This window comes from Monocercomonoides exilis (assembly GCF_001643675.1).
Source record: "Monocercomonoides exilis strain PA203 chromosome Unknown scaffold57-524287, whole genome shotgun sequence".
NCBI lineage: Eukaryota > Preaxostyla > Oxymonadida > Polymastigidae > Monocercomonoides > Monocercomonoides exilis.
The window spans coordinates 268680-285003 of NW_027150602.1; the positions used below are offsets into that span (position 1 = coordinate 268680).

At 37.0% G+C, this 16324-nt stretch overlaps 8 protein-coding genes across 8 annotated transcripts; 6 read left to right on the forward strand and 2 right to left on the reverse strand.

Annotated features, from left to right (window-relative positions):
• Positions 1 to 229: 229 nt before the first annotated feature.
• On the reverse strand, positions 230 to 1857 carry MONOS_3127 (uncharacterized protein; the record flags this gene model as incomplete). Its single annotated transcript, XM_067873104.1, has 3 exons — positions 230 to 1133; positions 1619 to 1762; positions 1827 to 1857. The coding sequence occupies 3 exons, from the start codon at positions 1855 to 1857 to the stop codon at positions 760 to 762; spliced, it is 549 nt and encodes a 182-aa protein (XP_067719989.1). The 3' UTR covers positions 230 to 759.
• A 106-nt stretch (positions 1858 to 1963) lies between these two features.
• MONOS_3126 (putative ATP-dependent RNA helicase eIF4A) lies at positions 1964 to 4005 on the reverse strand. The gene is made up of 3 exons (XM_067873103.1): positions 3949 to 4005; positions 3474 to 3828; positions 1964 to 3423 (listed from the first exon to the last, which is right to left on the reverse strand). The coding sequence occupies exons 1-3, from the start codon at positions 3957 to 3959 to the stop codon at positions 2548 to 2550; spliced, it is 1242 nt and encodes a 413-aa protein (XP_067719990.1). The 5' UTR covers positions 3960 to 4005; the 3' UTR covers positions 1964 to 2547.
• Positions 4006 to 5488: 1483 nt separating this feature from the next.
• On the forward strand, positions 5489 to 6299 carry MONOS_3125 (uncharacterized protein; the record flags this gene model as incomplete). The annotated part of the gene is made up of 2 exons (XM_067873102.1): positions 5489 to 6122; positions 6211 to 6299. The coding sequence occupies 2 exons, from the start codon at positions 5489 to 5491 to the stop codon at positions 6297 to 6299; spliced, it is 723 nt and encodes a 240-aa protein (XP_067719991.1).
• Positions 6300 to 7957: 1658 nt separating this feature from the next.
• Positions 7958 to 9187, forward strand: MONOS_3124 (uncharacterized protein; the record flags this gene model as incomplete). Its single annotated transcript, XM_067873101.1, has 1 exon — positions 7958 to 9187. The coding sequence occupies one exon, from the start codon at positions 7958 to 7960 to the stop codon at positions 9185 to 9187; it is 1230 nt and encodes a 409-aa protein (XP_067719992.1).
• A 270-nt stretch (positions 9188 to 9457) lies between these two features.
• MONOS_3123 (uncharacterized protein) lies at positions 9458 to 9787 on the forward strand (the record flags this gene model as incomplete). Its single annotated transcript, XM_067873100.1, has 1 exon — positions 9458 to 9787. One exon carries the CDS (start codon positions 9458 to 9460, stop codon positions 9785 to 9787), a length of 330 nt encoding a protein of 109 aa, XP_067719993.1.
• A 57-nt stretch (positions 9788 to 9844) lies between these two features.
• MONOS_3122 (uncharacterized protein) lies at positions 9845 to 11428 on the forward strand (the record flags this gene model as incomplete). Its single annotated transcript, XM_067873099.1, has 1 exon — positions 9845 to 11428. One exon carries the CDS (start codon positions 9845 to 9847, stop codon positions 11426 to 11428), a length of 1584 nt encoding a protein of 527 aa, XP_067719994.1.
• A 30-nt stretch (positions 11429 to 11458) lies between these two features.
• Positions 11459 to 12430, forward strand: MONOS_3121 (uncharacterized protein; the record flags this gene model as incomplete). Its single annotated transcript, XM_067873098.1, has 2 exons — positions 11459 to 11678; positions 11727 to 12430. 2 exons carry the CDS (start codon positions 11459 to 11461, stop codon positions 12428 to 12430), a joined length of 924 nt encoding a protein of 307 aa, XP_067719995.1.
• Positions 12431 to 12639: 209 nt separating this feature from the next.
• On the forward strand, positions 12640 to 14697 carry MONOS_3120 (uncharacterized protein; the record flags this gene model as incomplete). The annotated part of the gene is made up of 1 exon (XM_067873097.1): positions 12640 to 14697. One exon carries the CDS (start codon positions 12640 to 12642, stop codon positions 14695 to 14697), a length of 2058 nt encoding a protein of 685 aa, XP_067719996.1.
• Positions 14698 to 16324: the final 1627 nt, after the last annotated feature.

Genomic DNA, 16324 nt, shown 5'->3' on the forward strand with positions numbered 1-16324 from the left:
ATTCAAACACTCTCTTTTGCTTATCATCTTTTTCTTCCCCGACTGATAACTTTTCTCTTTGTCTTCACTCTCTTCCTCCTTTTCAGAACACTCCCATTCTCCATCCAGATATTCATCATCAGAAAGCTCATGAAGTGCACATTCAAACATTTCCGTTCTCAGCTCAAACTTTACATCGTCCCTTCTCTGCTTTCCTTTTTTCCCAATTATTTCTTTAAATCCTTCCTCCTTCTTCATCAGCATCAGCACTTTTCCTTTATTTCTCTTTCTCCTTCTGTTCGTCTGCACCCTCCTCCACTTGTGCTTCGGCTGGTATTTTCGTTTGCGTCTGAAAAATCTTCTCGTGTAATTGAATTCAAACAATGGGACCACTTCATCTTTTTTCCCCTTCCACAATCCATGCTGTGTCTGCACCCATCTGATCTCTTCTCTCTCGTTGCCTGCCTCTGATGAATCAGAGGTTGCATGCCATGTTCATCCCAATAAGAATCAGGGGAGGTGTCGCTCTCAACATTTCCGCCTTCCAACTCGAAGAATGACGATGAATAGCTGAGTGTTGAAGCATCAAAAGGACTCTTATGATATATCGCTCTTCCAAGATAGAAGCACAGCCAAACTAATTGGCCATCGAATTCATCATTAGAACTCGCTATTCTCAAAATATTGCGATTGAACAATTCTCAACTCGAACAACAACGGCTGAGTGAAACAATTCCGCGAATTAGCTCATACCACAAAAGCATGACTTCTGAAAGCCGCTCATATGATTCGCACATTAGAATAGTTATAGCCACCAGCAGATCTCCAAGCCTTTCCTCTTCCAACATCCCCAAATGCTTCTTCATCCTCAATACATGGCGATCGCGAGAAATACAGTCCGTTAAGGTAACTCATGCTTTTCTTTTCATCATATTCCTCTATAAGAATCCGCCTGTATTCTTCGAATCCTTTCTCAAGCAGTTCTTTCTTGTCTTTCGCCCGAATCGCATTGTCCAAGTGCCACACCAACCTCAATAGCATCCCTTTTGCAAACCCCGACAAGCTCAGTCTTTCGCTTTCGCATTTGCTATGCTGCTTAAGAATGTGAAATATTCGCTTTTTCACTAATTTTTTGTTGCTCAGCAAAACTCCACCTGAACATACACATAAACAGCGAAAAAATATTAATTACCAAAAACAATCTGTAATCATTGAACAAACTAATATTTGTTCAATTAATGCTCTTTTCCGAAATTATGACAAATAAAGAGAACAGCCATCCTTCTGCCGATATCTGCTTTTCGATGCTCTGCATTTCCAGAAACGCTCTGTCCAAATAATAGAAAGCAATCTGTGACTGAGTTCCTTTACACATTTCGCTGAAAATCCTTCCATATGTCACAACACGAAACAGCAGCTCAACAACAGGAACCACTTTGTTAAACGAACGCCATGGAGCACTGAAAAAAAATGTTGTCATATCTTCAACCAACTTGGGAAAGTCAAGGTTTAAAAGCATTCTGAATGCAGGATCATCACGACTGGAATTATTCAAACAGTAGCAGTGCTTCAATATGCACGTCAGTCCATTGACAAGCAATAGAAGCCCTTTTACTCATGTGACATTTCATTTTTGCACCTTGCAGCTGTTCAAACGGATATTCCACACAATTTGGAGATTGGGAAGAGAGAAGACTTGACAATTGTTCAATAAGCTTCACTGACAAAGCTCTTTGAGAGCTCGCATAAAAGAGAAGCGCATAATCCAAAAATTGCTCAACATCTGCAAGACAAAATAACAATTCAAAAAAACCAATAATTACCAGAAATTCATCTCTGCACCAAACCTGTTCTAAAAGCTTTATTCCATTCAAGCATGCAACAAAATTTCCACGTTTAGGTCTCAGTCCTAAGCAAGACAGAGAATCTTTTATTATTGTTAAAAACTTTATTATGCAGCACTTTTAATAAAAAGTGGGCATTATTTTTATTTTATTTTCGAGAAGCTGTAATTCTTAAAAGCCGCTGAGCATCATATGAATTAAAAAAATTGAGTAAAAGTCAACAATAAAGCTCATCAAAAAGAAAAAGAAAAAATATACCAAACATCGAACTCAAATACAAAACATGAAAGGAAATATCACAGCCAAAATAAAAGAAAATAAACTCAAAACGTTAAAAGGAAAGCACAAATAAGTTTCAATAATAAAAAACATTTTTGGCTTAAATATTGCTGAGTATTGTCAAAGCATATTCCGTTCTTTTTCCAATAAGCTTAATTCAAAAAAAAAAAAAAAAAAAAAAAAAATTGTCTCTGAAAAAGAAAGTAGTTACCTTTAAATATTTAAATATCTTCCAATGCAATCCTTCTTTGGGGTATTTGGCATGGTTTTTCTTTTTTTCAGTTTTTTCTCTTTGCTAGCAAGCAATCATCATTTGCAATTTATTTCTTTTTCATCATCAACGTAGAATTCACCAATCCTTTCCTTCTCAAGCACTTGTTCTCCTCTTCCTCAAATTGTTCCTCAAATTATTCATTAATTCTTAACCACAACCATTCCTCTTTCATTATTTCTTAAACAATTCTCCGATATTTGCCGGAAGCTCTTCAATTTTGATTTTATAGTATTCCTGTATTTCCTTCATCATTTTCTCATCTGCCTCAGTAACCATGTTAATCACATTGCTTTTTCTGCGGTGATAGTCTGATCTACCAATTCTGTGAATGTATGACTCCACATCAAGTGGCATGTCATAATTCACAACAATCGAAACATGCTGCACATCAATGCTACGCTCCAATAAATCGGTTGTCACAAGCACTTTGCTTTTTCCTTCTCTGAAGTTTTTCATTATGCGATCTCTGTCTTCTTTTTCTAGTCCACCATGAATCGAGCTCACTTTAAACTTTTTGCTCTGAAGAGCCTCTGTAACAAGATCAACTTTGCCTTTGGAATTGCAGAAGATGACATATCCAGCGATGGGAATTGTCTCAAAAAGATCGAACAGAACTTCTTTCTTGTATTCTTCTTTTAAAACATCCACATAGAATTGACGAATACCATCAAATGAAAGGTTATCATAAGGAGTTAGAATCTGAATGGGATCATGTTGAATCTGGCTGGTAATTTCATTGACTTCAGCAATGCGTGCCGAAGTCATCACAACCGTTTGAACATTCTTTGGAAAATATGAGTTTATTTCCATTATTTTATCCTGATATTCTTTTGATAGCAACTCATCTGCTTCGTCGAGAACAAAGATCCGCACATGAGAAGCATCAATAACTTCAGAAGCAATAAGATGTAATAATCTATGAGGCGTTCCAACAATTATGTGTTGAGGCGCCTCTGCAACTTTTTGTGCAGCTTCACTCACAGCTTCTCCACCTACAATTCTCAGAATGTTTATTTCCTTCAGGAACTTTGCAAGTCCCTCCATTGCCTGAAAAAAGAAATATCAAAAATCATTGTGTATAACATAAAATTGCATACATAAAACGTGTTTAAAGCAAGTTCGCGAGTTGGAGAAATAATTACAGCTTGTGTGAAGTGTTGAGATGGATCCACAATCTGCAAGCAACCTATCAAGAAGGAAAATGTTTTCCCGAGTCCAGACTGAGCCTGTGCGAAAACATCTCTCCCACAAACAATAGGCTTGATTGCTTTCTGCTGAAAAAGTGACGGTGCTTTGAAACCATATGAAAATATTCCTCGAAGCAATTTATCTTTCAAAGACATTTCCTCAAAGGTTTTGCACATTTCAATCGGAGTTTCATCAATATCCCCGTCCCCGACAGAAAGGTCATCACTCAGAACTGGTTGAGAATGTAAAGGTTCGAAAGTTGGCCTTCAAAAAAATAGAAACAAACGCAATTGCAATTGTGCAATAGGTTTTTGGAGGTTTGCGAATAAAAAAAGGTCCCAAATGAAATTTACAATACAAAGAAAAAGTCATGAAAATTCATACGCTGTTGCCATTCGAAAAAATAAAAAGATTTTTTTATTAGTTAAAAAATATATGGATATGGGTCTATGTGTTGATCAATTTTTGGTTTTGTTTTTTCCATAAATCTTTGCAAAACAGCCTAGAATCGCAATATTCAGTAATAAAATTAAAAAGAGATACAAAAATGCAAAGCAGTTGTCACAGTCTGTTCCTTTTGTTCATTTATTCATTGAAGAACAAAAAAAATACATCAACAACTTCCATATTGCATTTTCATGAGTGCAAAATACGAACAACTATTTTCACTGTAACATCTTCTTTTGTGTATTGGATTTCAATAAATTATTCTTATTTTATCTTTTGTTCAATCAAATATTGTTCATTCAGATACAGTCATTTCAAGTTCATTGGACTGAAAATTTGGACCTTGCATCTTTTCAGAAAGAAATCACTAAGTGGTAAAAATATCTGATATTTGGTAGGTGATTCCTTGATTTTTGCTAATTCTTTTTGCTGAAGCAATTTTTGTGTTCTTTTTGAAAATCAATTCTTTGAGTTAGGTGAAATTATATAATCATGGACAAAACCCGGGAAAGTGGCAAAACCCTGAAATTTCTAACAAAAGACGAAAAAAAGAAAAAGCAAATTATCAAATCATATATAAGTGATAACATGCATATTTCAATTGTTTAGCAATAATTCAATAATAATATGAATAAAAAACTGAACTTGAATTATAAATTTCTCTTTTATGTAAGGATCGATTAACCATAACGTATGCATTTTCGTTCAATATGTCTTCTTTTCCTTCTTCAACAGCTCATTCCAAAATTTTTGCAACAGCCGAGTATATAAGACTGGATTCAAAAGTTGAAAAAATAAACTTTCTTCTTACAAAAAAAGAAATTTCACACAAAAACATAGTTTCTTCAGAGTTGGTTTCTTCTTCGGCTCTGTATCGACATATCTCTTCTTTTAAGCAGGGAGGAGATCCTTTACACAATGGTAGACCGAATATGCTCAACAAAGAAGAACAAGAGGAAATTGAAGATTGTGCGAAAACACTATTAATTTCGACGAACAAAATAACAATAAAAGATGTCATCAGAATTGTATGGTTTATTTAACGATATGTTTTTTTACTCTTTTTTATTTATATTTTTAGGCCGAGAATGTTTTGAAGAGAAGAAAACGAAATGAAGATGACGAATGCGAAATGAAAGAAATTAATGAAAAATGGGCTCGAAGATTTATAAGTTAAAACAACGCTTTGAAAATGGTAAAGCCAAAATATATGGATGTAAACCGGCTCCTAGCATCCTCTTCTGCTAACATTTCTTCATGGTTTTTATTATTGAATGAAACATTAAAAACAAAAAAAATCAGTCAGTGTCTGATTTTTAATATTGACGAAACTGGAATCAGTTTATGCAAATCAGATAATAACAACATCATAACAAATTCAGATCAAAAACAGCCAGTATTGCATTCACAACAGCATGAGCCCAACGCGACATAAACTTTTGGAGTTTATGCGGACGGATCTTCTTTGAATCCTTTGATGTTGTGGCCTTCAAAAACAGTTCCAAAAGATCTTCTTCCTTTGAAGTTTCGAAATGAAGAAATTATTGCCAATGGAAGTGGATGGATTACAAAAAGTGACTACGAAGAAATTATGATGCAACACATATTACCTGCAATAGACAAAAAAAGAATTGAACTGAATGGATCGGAAGCGTCGGCTCTTTTTATCATGGACGGGCATTCACCGAGGCTTTGCTTGTTTGTTTGTACATGGTGTCACAAACATTCTATTGAAATTGTTATTCTTCCATCTCACACCACTCATTTAACACACCCACTTGATAGATACGAGTTTGCCCTGTTCAAAAAAAGGTTACATTCTACTTTCGAACCTCCCACCGAAAGTGGAGTATCTGCCTACAGAAAAGCTCTTGTTACAGCTTTGGAAGATGCAGTGTGTACTGCACTGGATCCCAGAACTATTAGAAAATCATTCTACACATGCGGAATTGAGCCCTTCGATCTTTCCGTTGTTTTGGATCGATTGCCCAATCAGTTGTCAATCGCAAAAATTTCTTCGCTAACTTCTTCATACACTTTTTCCGTTATCATGAACAAAAAGGTTATCACAAGTGATGAATTTGTTGAGGAGAACGCCACACGTGAGGAAGGTTTGAATTATTTAAATCAATTTTATTGGGTTTATTTTTAAGAAAATTGTATTATTTTTACATAAAAATGTGAACTAAACAAATTTAGCGTCATCACATCCAAGTTGGCATCAGTGTGTCAACATGATGAGCAACAGAATAAAAGTTGTGATAAAACAATTTCTGGGCAAAACATAGAAGAAGAAATTGAGGAGAATGAATTGTTTGCGGCTGAAAAACGAAAAAGAAAGAAGGTTTCGGAATCAGCTTGGGGAAGACAGTTTGACTATAACTAAATAACATAACTTTTTTCGAGGAACAAAAACTTTGAATGCCCGATTTTTAAATTTTCGTTATTGTTCCATAAATAACGAAAGCCAAATGCTTCGGTTAATGTTTTTTTTCGCACCAAAGTTAATAAAATAGAAAAGAATTCAATCAAAAAACAACTTAAATAGAAACTGTTTTTAAATTTTTTGTTTTTTTCCAGATGAACATGACCCACAAATTCAACAAACAAAAAATCAAATCTGAAGAAATCGAAAACTTCGGGGGTATGCCTCCGGGTTTTGTCCTTTTCCAGGGTTTTGTCCATGATTATATCTTCCACTTCAATAAAGTGAAATGTACAATTTTCAATGGAAAGAAGATAACAGCGTCATAGAGAATTATCTTAAAGAGAGAAGTGGAAGAATGAATATTAAATGATGAGAATTGAATTTCATAATATAAATACTTTGAGAGTCGCTTCAAAGAATTTCTAAGTTGTAAAATGTAAACAAAAAATATGTGAAATGCATATTTCGATATTTACAAGATTTCTGAAACAATAATGAAGGAATAAGAAAAGTTACCAACATGCCAAATTTATTTTCTTCATTACAATTACGAAAGGTATGAAATGAAGCGCGAAGCAATTATCAACATCAAAATTAAATATATTGCAAATGATCAAAATGACCCATTATTATAATTTTTCTCAATAAATAAAATAGAAAATCGATTTAGCTCATCAAAATGAATTTATTAATATCTATCGCTGTTATTTTGGATAATGTCATTTACGAACATTGTTTGTGAAAAGATGCCACAAACGACAAAATGAGAATAATTCAAGAAGATAATGTTTTGCAAATGATTCCTTCACAGGCTTTGAAAACTTCAACAGAAGCTGAAAATAAATTTAATATATCGAAAATTAATATTCAAGCATGTCATTGTGAAAAGAGTTCTGAACCTGATGAATCTGATGGTTGGAAAGGAAAATGGAGAAAGAATCAAAGCAACAGAATCGAATCGGCAAACACAAACACAAACAGGAATATCATCACAACTGATGGGGAAGCATCAAATTTCAATACCCACAACGAAAAGAAGTTTAAAGAAAAATTGAAGAAAGCAAAATGATGAGTCATTTTATTCTGGATAATTCATCAGTCCATTGCATGAATTTAGGGATGATTTCAAATAGAAATATTAGTTCAATAATCTTAAAAGCAAAAAGTGTTGCAATGATAATTGGATACCGTTTTGAGATCAGAGGCGAAATAAGTCCGTTTGATTTATGTTTCAGTCAAATTCAACTTACAAACTTGACACTTCGTTTTTGGAATGCACAGCAAACTATAATGCCTCCTCTATTCTCCACAAAAATGAGTGATTCAAAAAGCCAGTCTGCTAATTACGTTTCTCTTTATTCGTCATGTTTTACCTCATACCAGATATCTTCACCTCCATTTCTGTCTTCTTTATATGTTGAGAGTGCTTCACTCACAAATTTGTTTTTCTCCAATGTTTCAACAGTTCCAACACATAGATTTATTCCTTCTTCTTTGCGATGCAGACACACAACTTTGATGTTTGACTGTAATTTTTCATCAGTCTGTGATGTGTTTGATGGGGGAATAGTTCCTTCACTCAACAATCCCTTGGCCTCTCTGACAGTTTCAAACATCTCGTTTCTTGAATGTCGAATAACAAGAAATGCAAATATTATTGGAACTGCAGAGATGCCATTAAAGCCAGGGAGACAGAATATTGCAAACAATGGATCGAATGCATTCACTTGGTGCGAGTGGAACGGATCGAGTACAATAGGAACAGACATATCTTTATCAGATGGTATTTCTAGTGGAGGAGCAATATGTGTGTGCCATCAGACGAAAGGAGAACTTTCTGTTTTTCACTGTTTATTTAATAATTGCTTTGCATACAGTCGTGGAGGTGGAATAATGTTTCATGATGTGAAATCTGTTCATATAGAATACAACACATTCAACTCATGCACGGCTCTAAACCATATTGGAGGAGCAATGAATGTATTTGGAATAAGATCATGTACCCGAATCAGTGGATGTGAATTCAAGAGATGCAAAGCAAAAAGCTTTGGAGGAGAGATCAATCTTGATGATTTTCAGGTTTCAGCAACAAACTGCATTGAATCAGAAAAAGGAGGAGGGGAGAGTGCGTGTGTGTTTGACTGCAGTTTCACTTCATGCTTTGTTGAAAATGCTAATGGTGGAGGCATGCGTTGTTATAATATTCCTGTTCAAGTCAAGATAAGGAGCATTCAGTTTATTTCATGCAATGCATCGTCAAATGGTGGAGGATTGAGTGCGGATCCACGTATGACAACAGCACCAAAAGATGGATATTATTTTTATTTCTTATTTTTCCATAAATGTGAATGCAAGACTGTGTCCAATCCATATGGTCACGATATGGTATATGGAGATCATTTTAATCTCTATTTGAATTCTGGAAATCCATTTTATGTATGCTATACAACAAACACAGATGAAACGAGAGTGTGTTATGCACATGAATATTTGATTGCCAATGATAAATGGTTATATCAGCACACAGAAAAGAAGGATTGGCTGAAAAAGGGGGTTCTCAATCGACTTGTGGCTGCTGAGGGAGGAGTTGAAGACGAGCTGTGTGGGATAGATGAGTCAAGTGCACGCAAAACCATTGGCATTGCAGCCAGTTGGAGTACAACACATACATTATTAGTGGTCACTCTGATGGAAGGGAATCACAGAAACGAAGAGGTGACAATTGAAACAAATATGAATAAGATGTGAGTTAAAGTGAAAGGAAGAGGAACAAGCATTATTGGAACACATTCGCTTTCTTCTCCTTAAACAACGCTGTTCAGCGTGAGGAGTGGGCAGCTGGAGATTCTTCATGTGGGAATTGATCACAATTCTGAAAGAGATTCTTCTCCAAATGTGTTTGTTGTTTCTGATGGGAGCTGGTTACTTTCATTGGAGGATTTGCTGATTTCGTCAAGTATAGTTGGAACGAATGTTATATCATCATCTGTATTTGTGGTGGCGCTGTCACAGCTGAGGATGATTGACGTGGAGATCATAAATTTTAATGTCTCAAAACCATTGTTCTCTGAACCGAATCTCTCTTCTTCTTCTTCATTGTCGTCATTGTCGTCATCTGCACTGTATCTGACAGCCACAGCATCAGGAGATAGGGTGCTTGCGAATGTGAAGTTGACTGAAGGAGATGGGGTGGTTGTGGCAAAGAGTGTGAATGGAGATGAGACATTTGTGGTGTGCAACACAACAATAGAGCAATGTGTATGTGAGAATGGGAATGGTGGAGGAATATATGTTGTGTTGAAGGGAAGTGGGAAAGTTATTGCGAATGGAACGAGTGTGATTGATTGATGCAAGGCAGAGAATAATGGAGGGAGAGGATGGAGAGGAGGAGGGATGTTTGTGTTGATGGAGAGTGGGGGATGTGGATTGTTAATTGGAGAGAATGTAGAGGTTTCGAAAGTGAATGTGAATGTTGCAGAATATGGGAAGGATGTGTTTGTGAGTTGTGGGAGTGGTGTGTCGTTGGAGTCAAAAGAAAATACCAGTTCATTTGCATTTTTCACTCCACTGTCGATTCCATCAGATGTATTGAAACTGAGTGGGAGTGAAAATGGGGAAGAAAGTGGAGTGATTCCACTGTTTGTGTTTTTGTACACAATGGGGACAAATGTGATTGTTGATGGGAGTGGAGGAAATGGGATGGACCACAATTATTGTGGATTTGATGTATTCAGGTGTTTGACAGTTGACTATTGTGTGAACTCAAGACTGAGTGAAAATTCAAAGGAAATAGAGGTTGTTTCATCTTCGTCAATAAATGATGAAATAACAGGACCATCATTTGGTGTGATAATTTCAGGCAGAATAACATCATCATCATCAGAGGGAGAGAGGATGGGAGTGAATGTGAGTGATGGAGGATCAGACACACAAGATTGGCTTGTTGGATGTTCGACTTCACTGACAATGAGCAGACTTTCATTTGTTGTGAAAGGGCAGTTGAATTCAAGGAGAAGTGCATTCTTCCATTCAACATCAACACTCGATCTGACGAACTGTTCAGTTTCATTTGAAAGTGGGGCATTGACCAATGGAAAGATAGGATACAGCATCATTGAGATGACAGGAGGGAATCTGATTGTTGATGGATTTGTGATGGAAAGCGGAGTGACACTGAAGATGAATGGGAAATCTCCAATCACAATGAGAAATGGAGTGAAATTGGAATTGAAGAACAGCAGAGTGAGTGGAATGGAAGTGAATGTGGCAGGTGGAAATGGAGGAGGGGGATGTTTGAATGTTGGGATGGGCGTTAATGGGAATGTGAAAATTGAAGAAAGCAACTTTTCCTCGGTCTGCTCAGGTGGAAATGGAATGAAAGGGGGAGGGGTGATGATATCAGCGGGGAAAGGAGGGAGTTTGGAAATGAAAGGAGTGAAATATTCAGGATGTGAAGTGCCATCAGAGGATGTTGAGGACGGAGGGAGAGGAATGGGAGGAGGGATGTTTGTGAAGCTGGCAGATGAGATGGGAACATTTGTGATGGGAGGGATGGAATTTGAGGGATGTGATGGGTGGAAAGGGAAGAATGTGTTTGTTTCTGGATGGAATCTGAGAGAAATTGTGAACAAGGAGCACCTGAAATGGGAAATGAATGATGAGGAGTTGGGATCATTGGATGAGTTGTGTGGATGGGAGAGGAAGACGACAGGAGAGGAGGGATATGTGATTCCACTTGTTGTGTATTTGTGGAGAAACTGGAGCAGGAATGGATTTGTTTCGAAGGAGAAAGGAGGAGACTTCAGTGGGTGTGGAGATTCAGAAGCACCATGTTCATCGATTGACCACTTATTTTCTCTGAGATATGGTTCACTTGGAGAAGGCGAATCACGCATCAACATTGTTGGAACAGGAGCATTCAACAGAGTAATATCATTTCAAACACCTCCTTCACTTATAGAAACACCAGTTGTGACAATTGAAGGATAAAAGAAAGGGACATTTTTGAAAGTGAGAGAAATGGATGCAAATGGAGAAGGTGAATCGATGGTTGTTTCGAATGTTCATTTTTCGTTCACGAATTTGTCATTTTCTCTACCAAATGAACTTGTTTCTCAATCATCGCTCATTCACTCTGCACTATCCTCAGCAACATCCCTTTCAATCATGAGGTGCTCATTTGATTGCGAGGATTCAACAAAAGATACGAAATATTGCTTGATGAAAACAGATGGAGGGAGTTTGACGATTGAGGATGTCACTCTTTCTTAGTTCAATCTTGCAAAAGGTTTTGTGGAATTCACAGCAGATGTGATGATGGTCGATGTGGTGAATGTGTCTGTTTCGAACACAACCATATCTGGAAACAGTCTGATATCGCTGAGTCAGCCATCCCCAACAAATATGTTGATCAGCAATGAAAGAGTGAACACAAGGCAAACAGTGAGGGTGAACAGCTCCTCATTTGTGAACATCACATGTTTGGAGAACAGGGCAAGTGTGATGAGTGTGGTAATGTTCTCATCTGGGATGGAATGTGTGATTGGGGATGTGAGGATGGTGTCAATGAGGAGGGAGAAGGCGATGGTGCATTTTGAAGGGAAGATGGAGGAAAGAGGAAAGGAGAGGAGTATGTTGGTGCTTGTGAATGAGAGTGTGGTGGAGAGGTGCTTGTTCGTGTTTGGAGAGATGTTTGAGAGCACATACAAATATGTTGCGAAAGTGAAGGATGGGAGAACAGTGATGAATGAATATTCGTTTGATGGTTCGTCCACTGAGATGGGAAAGAGGTTGAAGAACACACTTGTTGGGGAAGAGGGAGGAGAGATGGATATGGTGAGATGCACAATCAGGCACATCCATCATTGTGGCAGATTGGTTGTGATCTGTGGGGAATCGAGAGTGATAATGAGTGAGACAAGGATTGGGGATGTGGAATCAGAAGGAGATGTGGTTGTTGTGGAGGAGGAGGCGAGAGTGAGTGTGAAATAAGAGAAAATGGAGAATATCACAACTATGGTGGAGTGGAGTGTGATGGTGATGAGAGAGTGTGGAGATGGAAATCTTTCTAACTGCACATTCAGTGGGTGTGAGAGTGGAAGAGAGAAGGGAGGGATTGTTTTGGTGAAGAATTGTGAAGATGTGAGGATTGAGATGTGTGATGTGTGTGGAGGAGTGGACAGGGCAGATAAAGAAAATTTATGGAGATGAATGAAAAGGAGGAAAAGGAGGGAAGAGAAAGGATCTGCAAGTGGAATGGATCGATGGTTGGGGTTGAGAAGAGCAGGGTTGTGATGAAGGATACGAGGATTCGGGAGAGTGGGAAAGGTGGATTGTCTGTGAGTGGAGGTGGTGTGACAATTGAGAAAGGAGAGTTTGAGAACAACAATCCATTCATTGAAAAATATCCGTCAGTGAGAAGAAACATTATTTGCTCGGATTCTGGATCATTGACCATTTCCAGCTTGAAAGGGGGAGATGGACAAGAGAGGAATTCATCTTTTTGGATTTTGAATGATGGATGTGATTTGAGAGGGATAGCAGGAGAAAGGGCATCTCCTTTCTTCATTCCCAGACTGGAAGAAGTTTCAGTGAATGAAAATGGAAGCAATATTGTTGTGAAATTCAAGGGATCACTTTTTGTGCCTTGTGACTTGTCATTCAGACCTGAGTATAAAACAGGAGATGAGGAGTTGGTTGAGACATATCAGTTTGAGGAAGACAGTTTTGTTTCAGAAACTGAAGTGATTGGAAAAATCCAATCAGAAAATCTTTCAAAGGTTGCAGATGAAACAGAGGTTTCTGTGACGATTCTGTTTGGAAAGCAATCGTCTTCCACTTCTCCACAGATACTGAAGAACAAGACAGAATCAAAGTCAGAAAATGAAAGAGTTGTTGAAGGAGGAAAAGAAAGGAAATCTTATTGGTTGTTGATAGTTATTGTGCTTGTTGTTATTCTTTTGATTGTTCTCATTGTTTCAATAATATTGGCTGTTCGATGGAGAAAACAAAAGAGAAGGACGGAAGAATTGGAAATGATTGTGAACGACAACATCAGAAAGGATCCGAAGGCATTTGAGATGGTATCGATGGAGATGTCAACTGAGGAGCAGTGGAGGAGAGCAGAAAGAGAAGCCGAGAAGAAAAATGATGAGAGGATGAAGAAGAGGGTGTATGATACGAATATGCAACATTCTGAGTCATCTGAGCATCTTCTTTCTGAGAGTGGATCAACTGAATATATCTTGGGGAGAGACTCAGACAAGATCCCTCAATGGATGTTGGAGAAAGATGAAGAAGAAGAGATAAGGAAGAGAACACCTTCGCCATCCATTTCATCCACTTCAACCACTTCAACCACATCAACAACTGATTCAGATTCCACATTTGTTCGAGGGGAGGATTTGTGTCCAACCACTTCATCCATGTCGAACTTGGTGGATGCAATGGCCTGCTCATCCCCTCATGAGAAGCTGATTGTGGATCTGAGGGATTCGCTGTTCATGTTGTTGCATGGAAGGAATAAGACAAAGGAGATGGCAATTGGAAGTCTTCAAGAGAGAGAACAAACAGCTGCCCAGATCCTGTTCTGGGTGGCGAATGGATCTCTTCATTCATTTGATGAGATGGAAAATCCTCTTCAGTCACTTGTCAATTTGAGTCCGCACATTATTCTTTTCTCAGAGCATATGGTCATATGCATTGTGATGCATTCAGACTTATTGTCAGATGATGATTCTGACTCATCATCCATATCTTCATCAACTGTTGTCACATCTGCCAGTGATGATGATGAAGACTCCCTTCCTTCTTCAGCCTTTGAGGATGAGGATGACTTCAAAAAAGAGTGTCTGAGGTGGAAGGCGCCAGAGCTGCTGATGAACAAGAATATGGGAGCAACAAAGGAATCTGTGGCATTCTCGATTGGGATGATGTTGTGGGAGTGCTTGACCCTTCAAATCCCATTTGGAGATTATGAGGCAGAAGTGGCAGGGCAGAAGATTGTGAATGGGGAGAGACCGAATTTCGAAAGCATCAGCACATCCTCGATGGAGAATATTGCCAAGTGTTGTTTGTCTGGATGTGCCTCACAGAGGCTGACTTTGGCTTTGTTGAAGCGTGAGTTCATTCAGCGCTTCCCACCAGGTGCTGCTGTGCTCACAATGACAGATGCTGTTGAATGCTACAGTGGGTGTGATGGGGAGAGTGAGCGACGCAGAGACTCAGGAAACAGAGGGGAACAGGAAAGCATGTGCTAGTGGTGAAAATGGTGGTGATCATTAGCTTTGTCTTTTCTTCACCCTTTTCCCAATGCATTTGAGAAGAAAGATAATGATATCAATATACTTCTCTACACTCTTGTGTTCTTCAAACAAACTGTTCAGCTGTTCAGATGTTAATGCAATTGTCTCTTTGAAGGAGCATCTGGTCAAAAACTCACTTAATCACCTACAGGAGAAAATCTAAATTTTGATGTATTGCGTTCAAAGAGCGATGTTTGATTGTTATTGATGAATAAATAAACATTTTTGGAGACTGATGAAGAAAATGAAGTTCAACGGACATCATGAACACAACTAATATGAAGAGAACAGAAGAATTGCTTTTGTTTGTTTTTTGTGTGGCAGATGATTGAATTTTTGAGTTGTCAGCTGGCTCCATCATTTGCATTTGGTTTTCAATGCAGGTGATTGGATCTTTGCTGTTTTTTTGGAAAATATTTCCTTGAAGAATCTACCATCTGAAGATTTATTTACAAGCTGCCACATTTTTGCTTTTCTTTCAAACAAAAGAATTCTATTGATGATAAAGATATTTTGTATTTGTTTGACCAATATCGATTTTGAAGTGGAGTATTTTCAGTTGTTTTCTTTGAACTTGTTTTTCATTTTTGTATTTGTAACTCTGACTTTTTTTTAATTCAGTTGCTTTATTCAGTGACAAATTTTGTTCTTATCTTTTTCTCTTAATTTTTTCCAATTCTTTCACCATTTGCTTTTGTTCTATTCTGTTCAAAGAATAATCTTCAAAATGGCTTTCACCTTCTTTTGTTTTCGTTCTTTGTATTTTGAAATAGCAAACATTTTTCATTATTTATTATTCATCACATGTGTATACATTCATGTTACTCCTTCAATAATTGTAACTCAATTCTTTTATATTTCACACTCATTTCATTTTTGCATTCATTCATTTTGCTTTTAGAAAAAGAATTATCATTTTTTCGCATTTCACAACAAATGATGAAACATATCGTTTAATTTATGAAACAAGAATATTTCCTCAGCAAACGAACAGATTCTGATAATCTTCAAAAGATCCGAGAAACAAATGATTATCATTTTATCCTCAGACATCTGTAAAGTGACAATCAAAAAAGAAAGTTAGAAAGAAAAGGAAAAGGAAAAGGAGAATGAAAAGGTAAAAGTGAATAAGGGAAAAAAGAAAACAGTTTTTAAAAAATATTTGTGTTATTCTTTTTGATAAGTCGCGAATGTTTTATTTCTGGGTTAGAAAAAAATGAACCTTATTTGATCACATTTGGTTATATATATGGGGCATTATTTTTGCGTTTATGAAAAAAACAAAGATTTGTTCCAAACTTTTTCTGCCATCTTATCATTGTTAATCTAACATTCTCATGTCAAATGATTCTAGTAAAATTCAAAAATTGAGAGAAAAATATTTGATAGAGAAGAATGGAACTTAATTCATAAAGTGAAAATTTTGTTCCATATGGCTGATCCTTTTAGAAATCATTTCATTAAAGTTTCGATCAAAATTTTGTTCTCAATGAGATTTTGGAAAAAATGAGTCGAAATAGTGAATATTTATTGTTAATGATATTGCCATTGCAAAAACAAATATTGACTCAAATTCCATTGA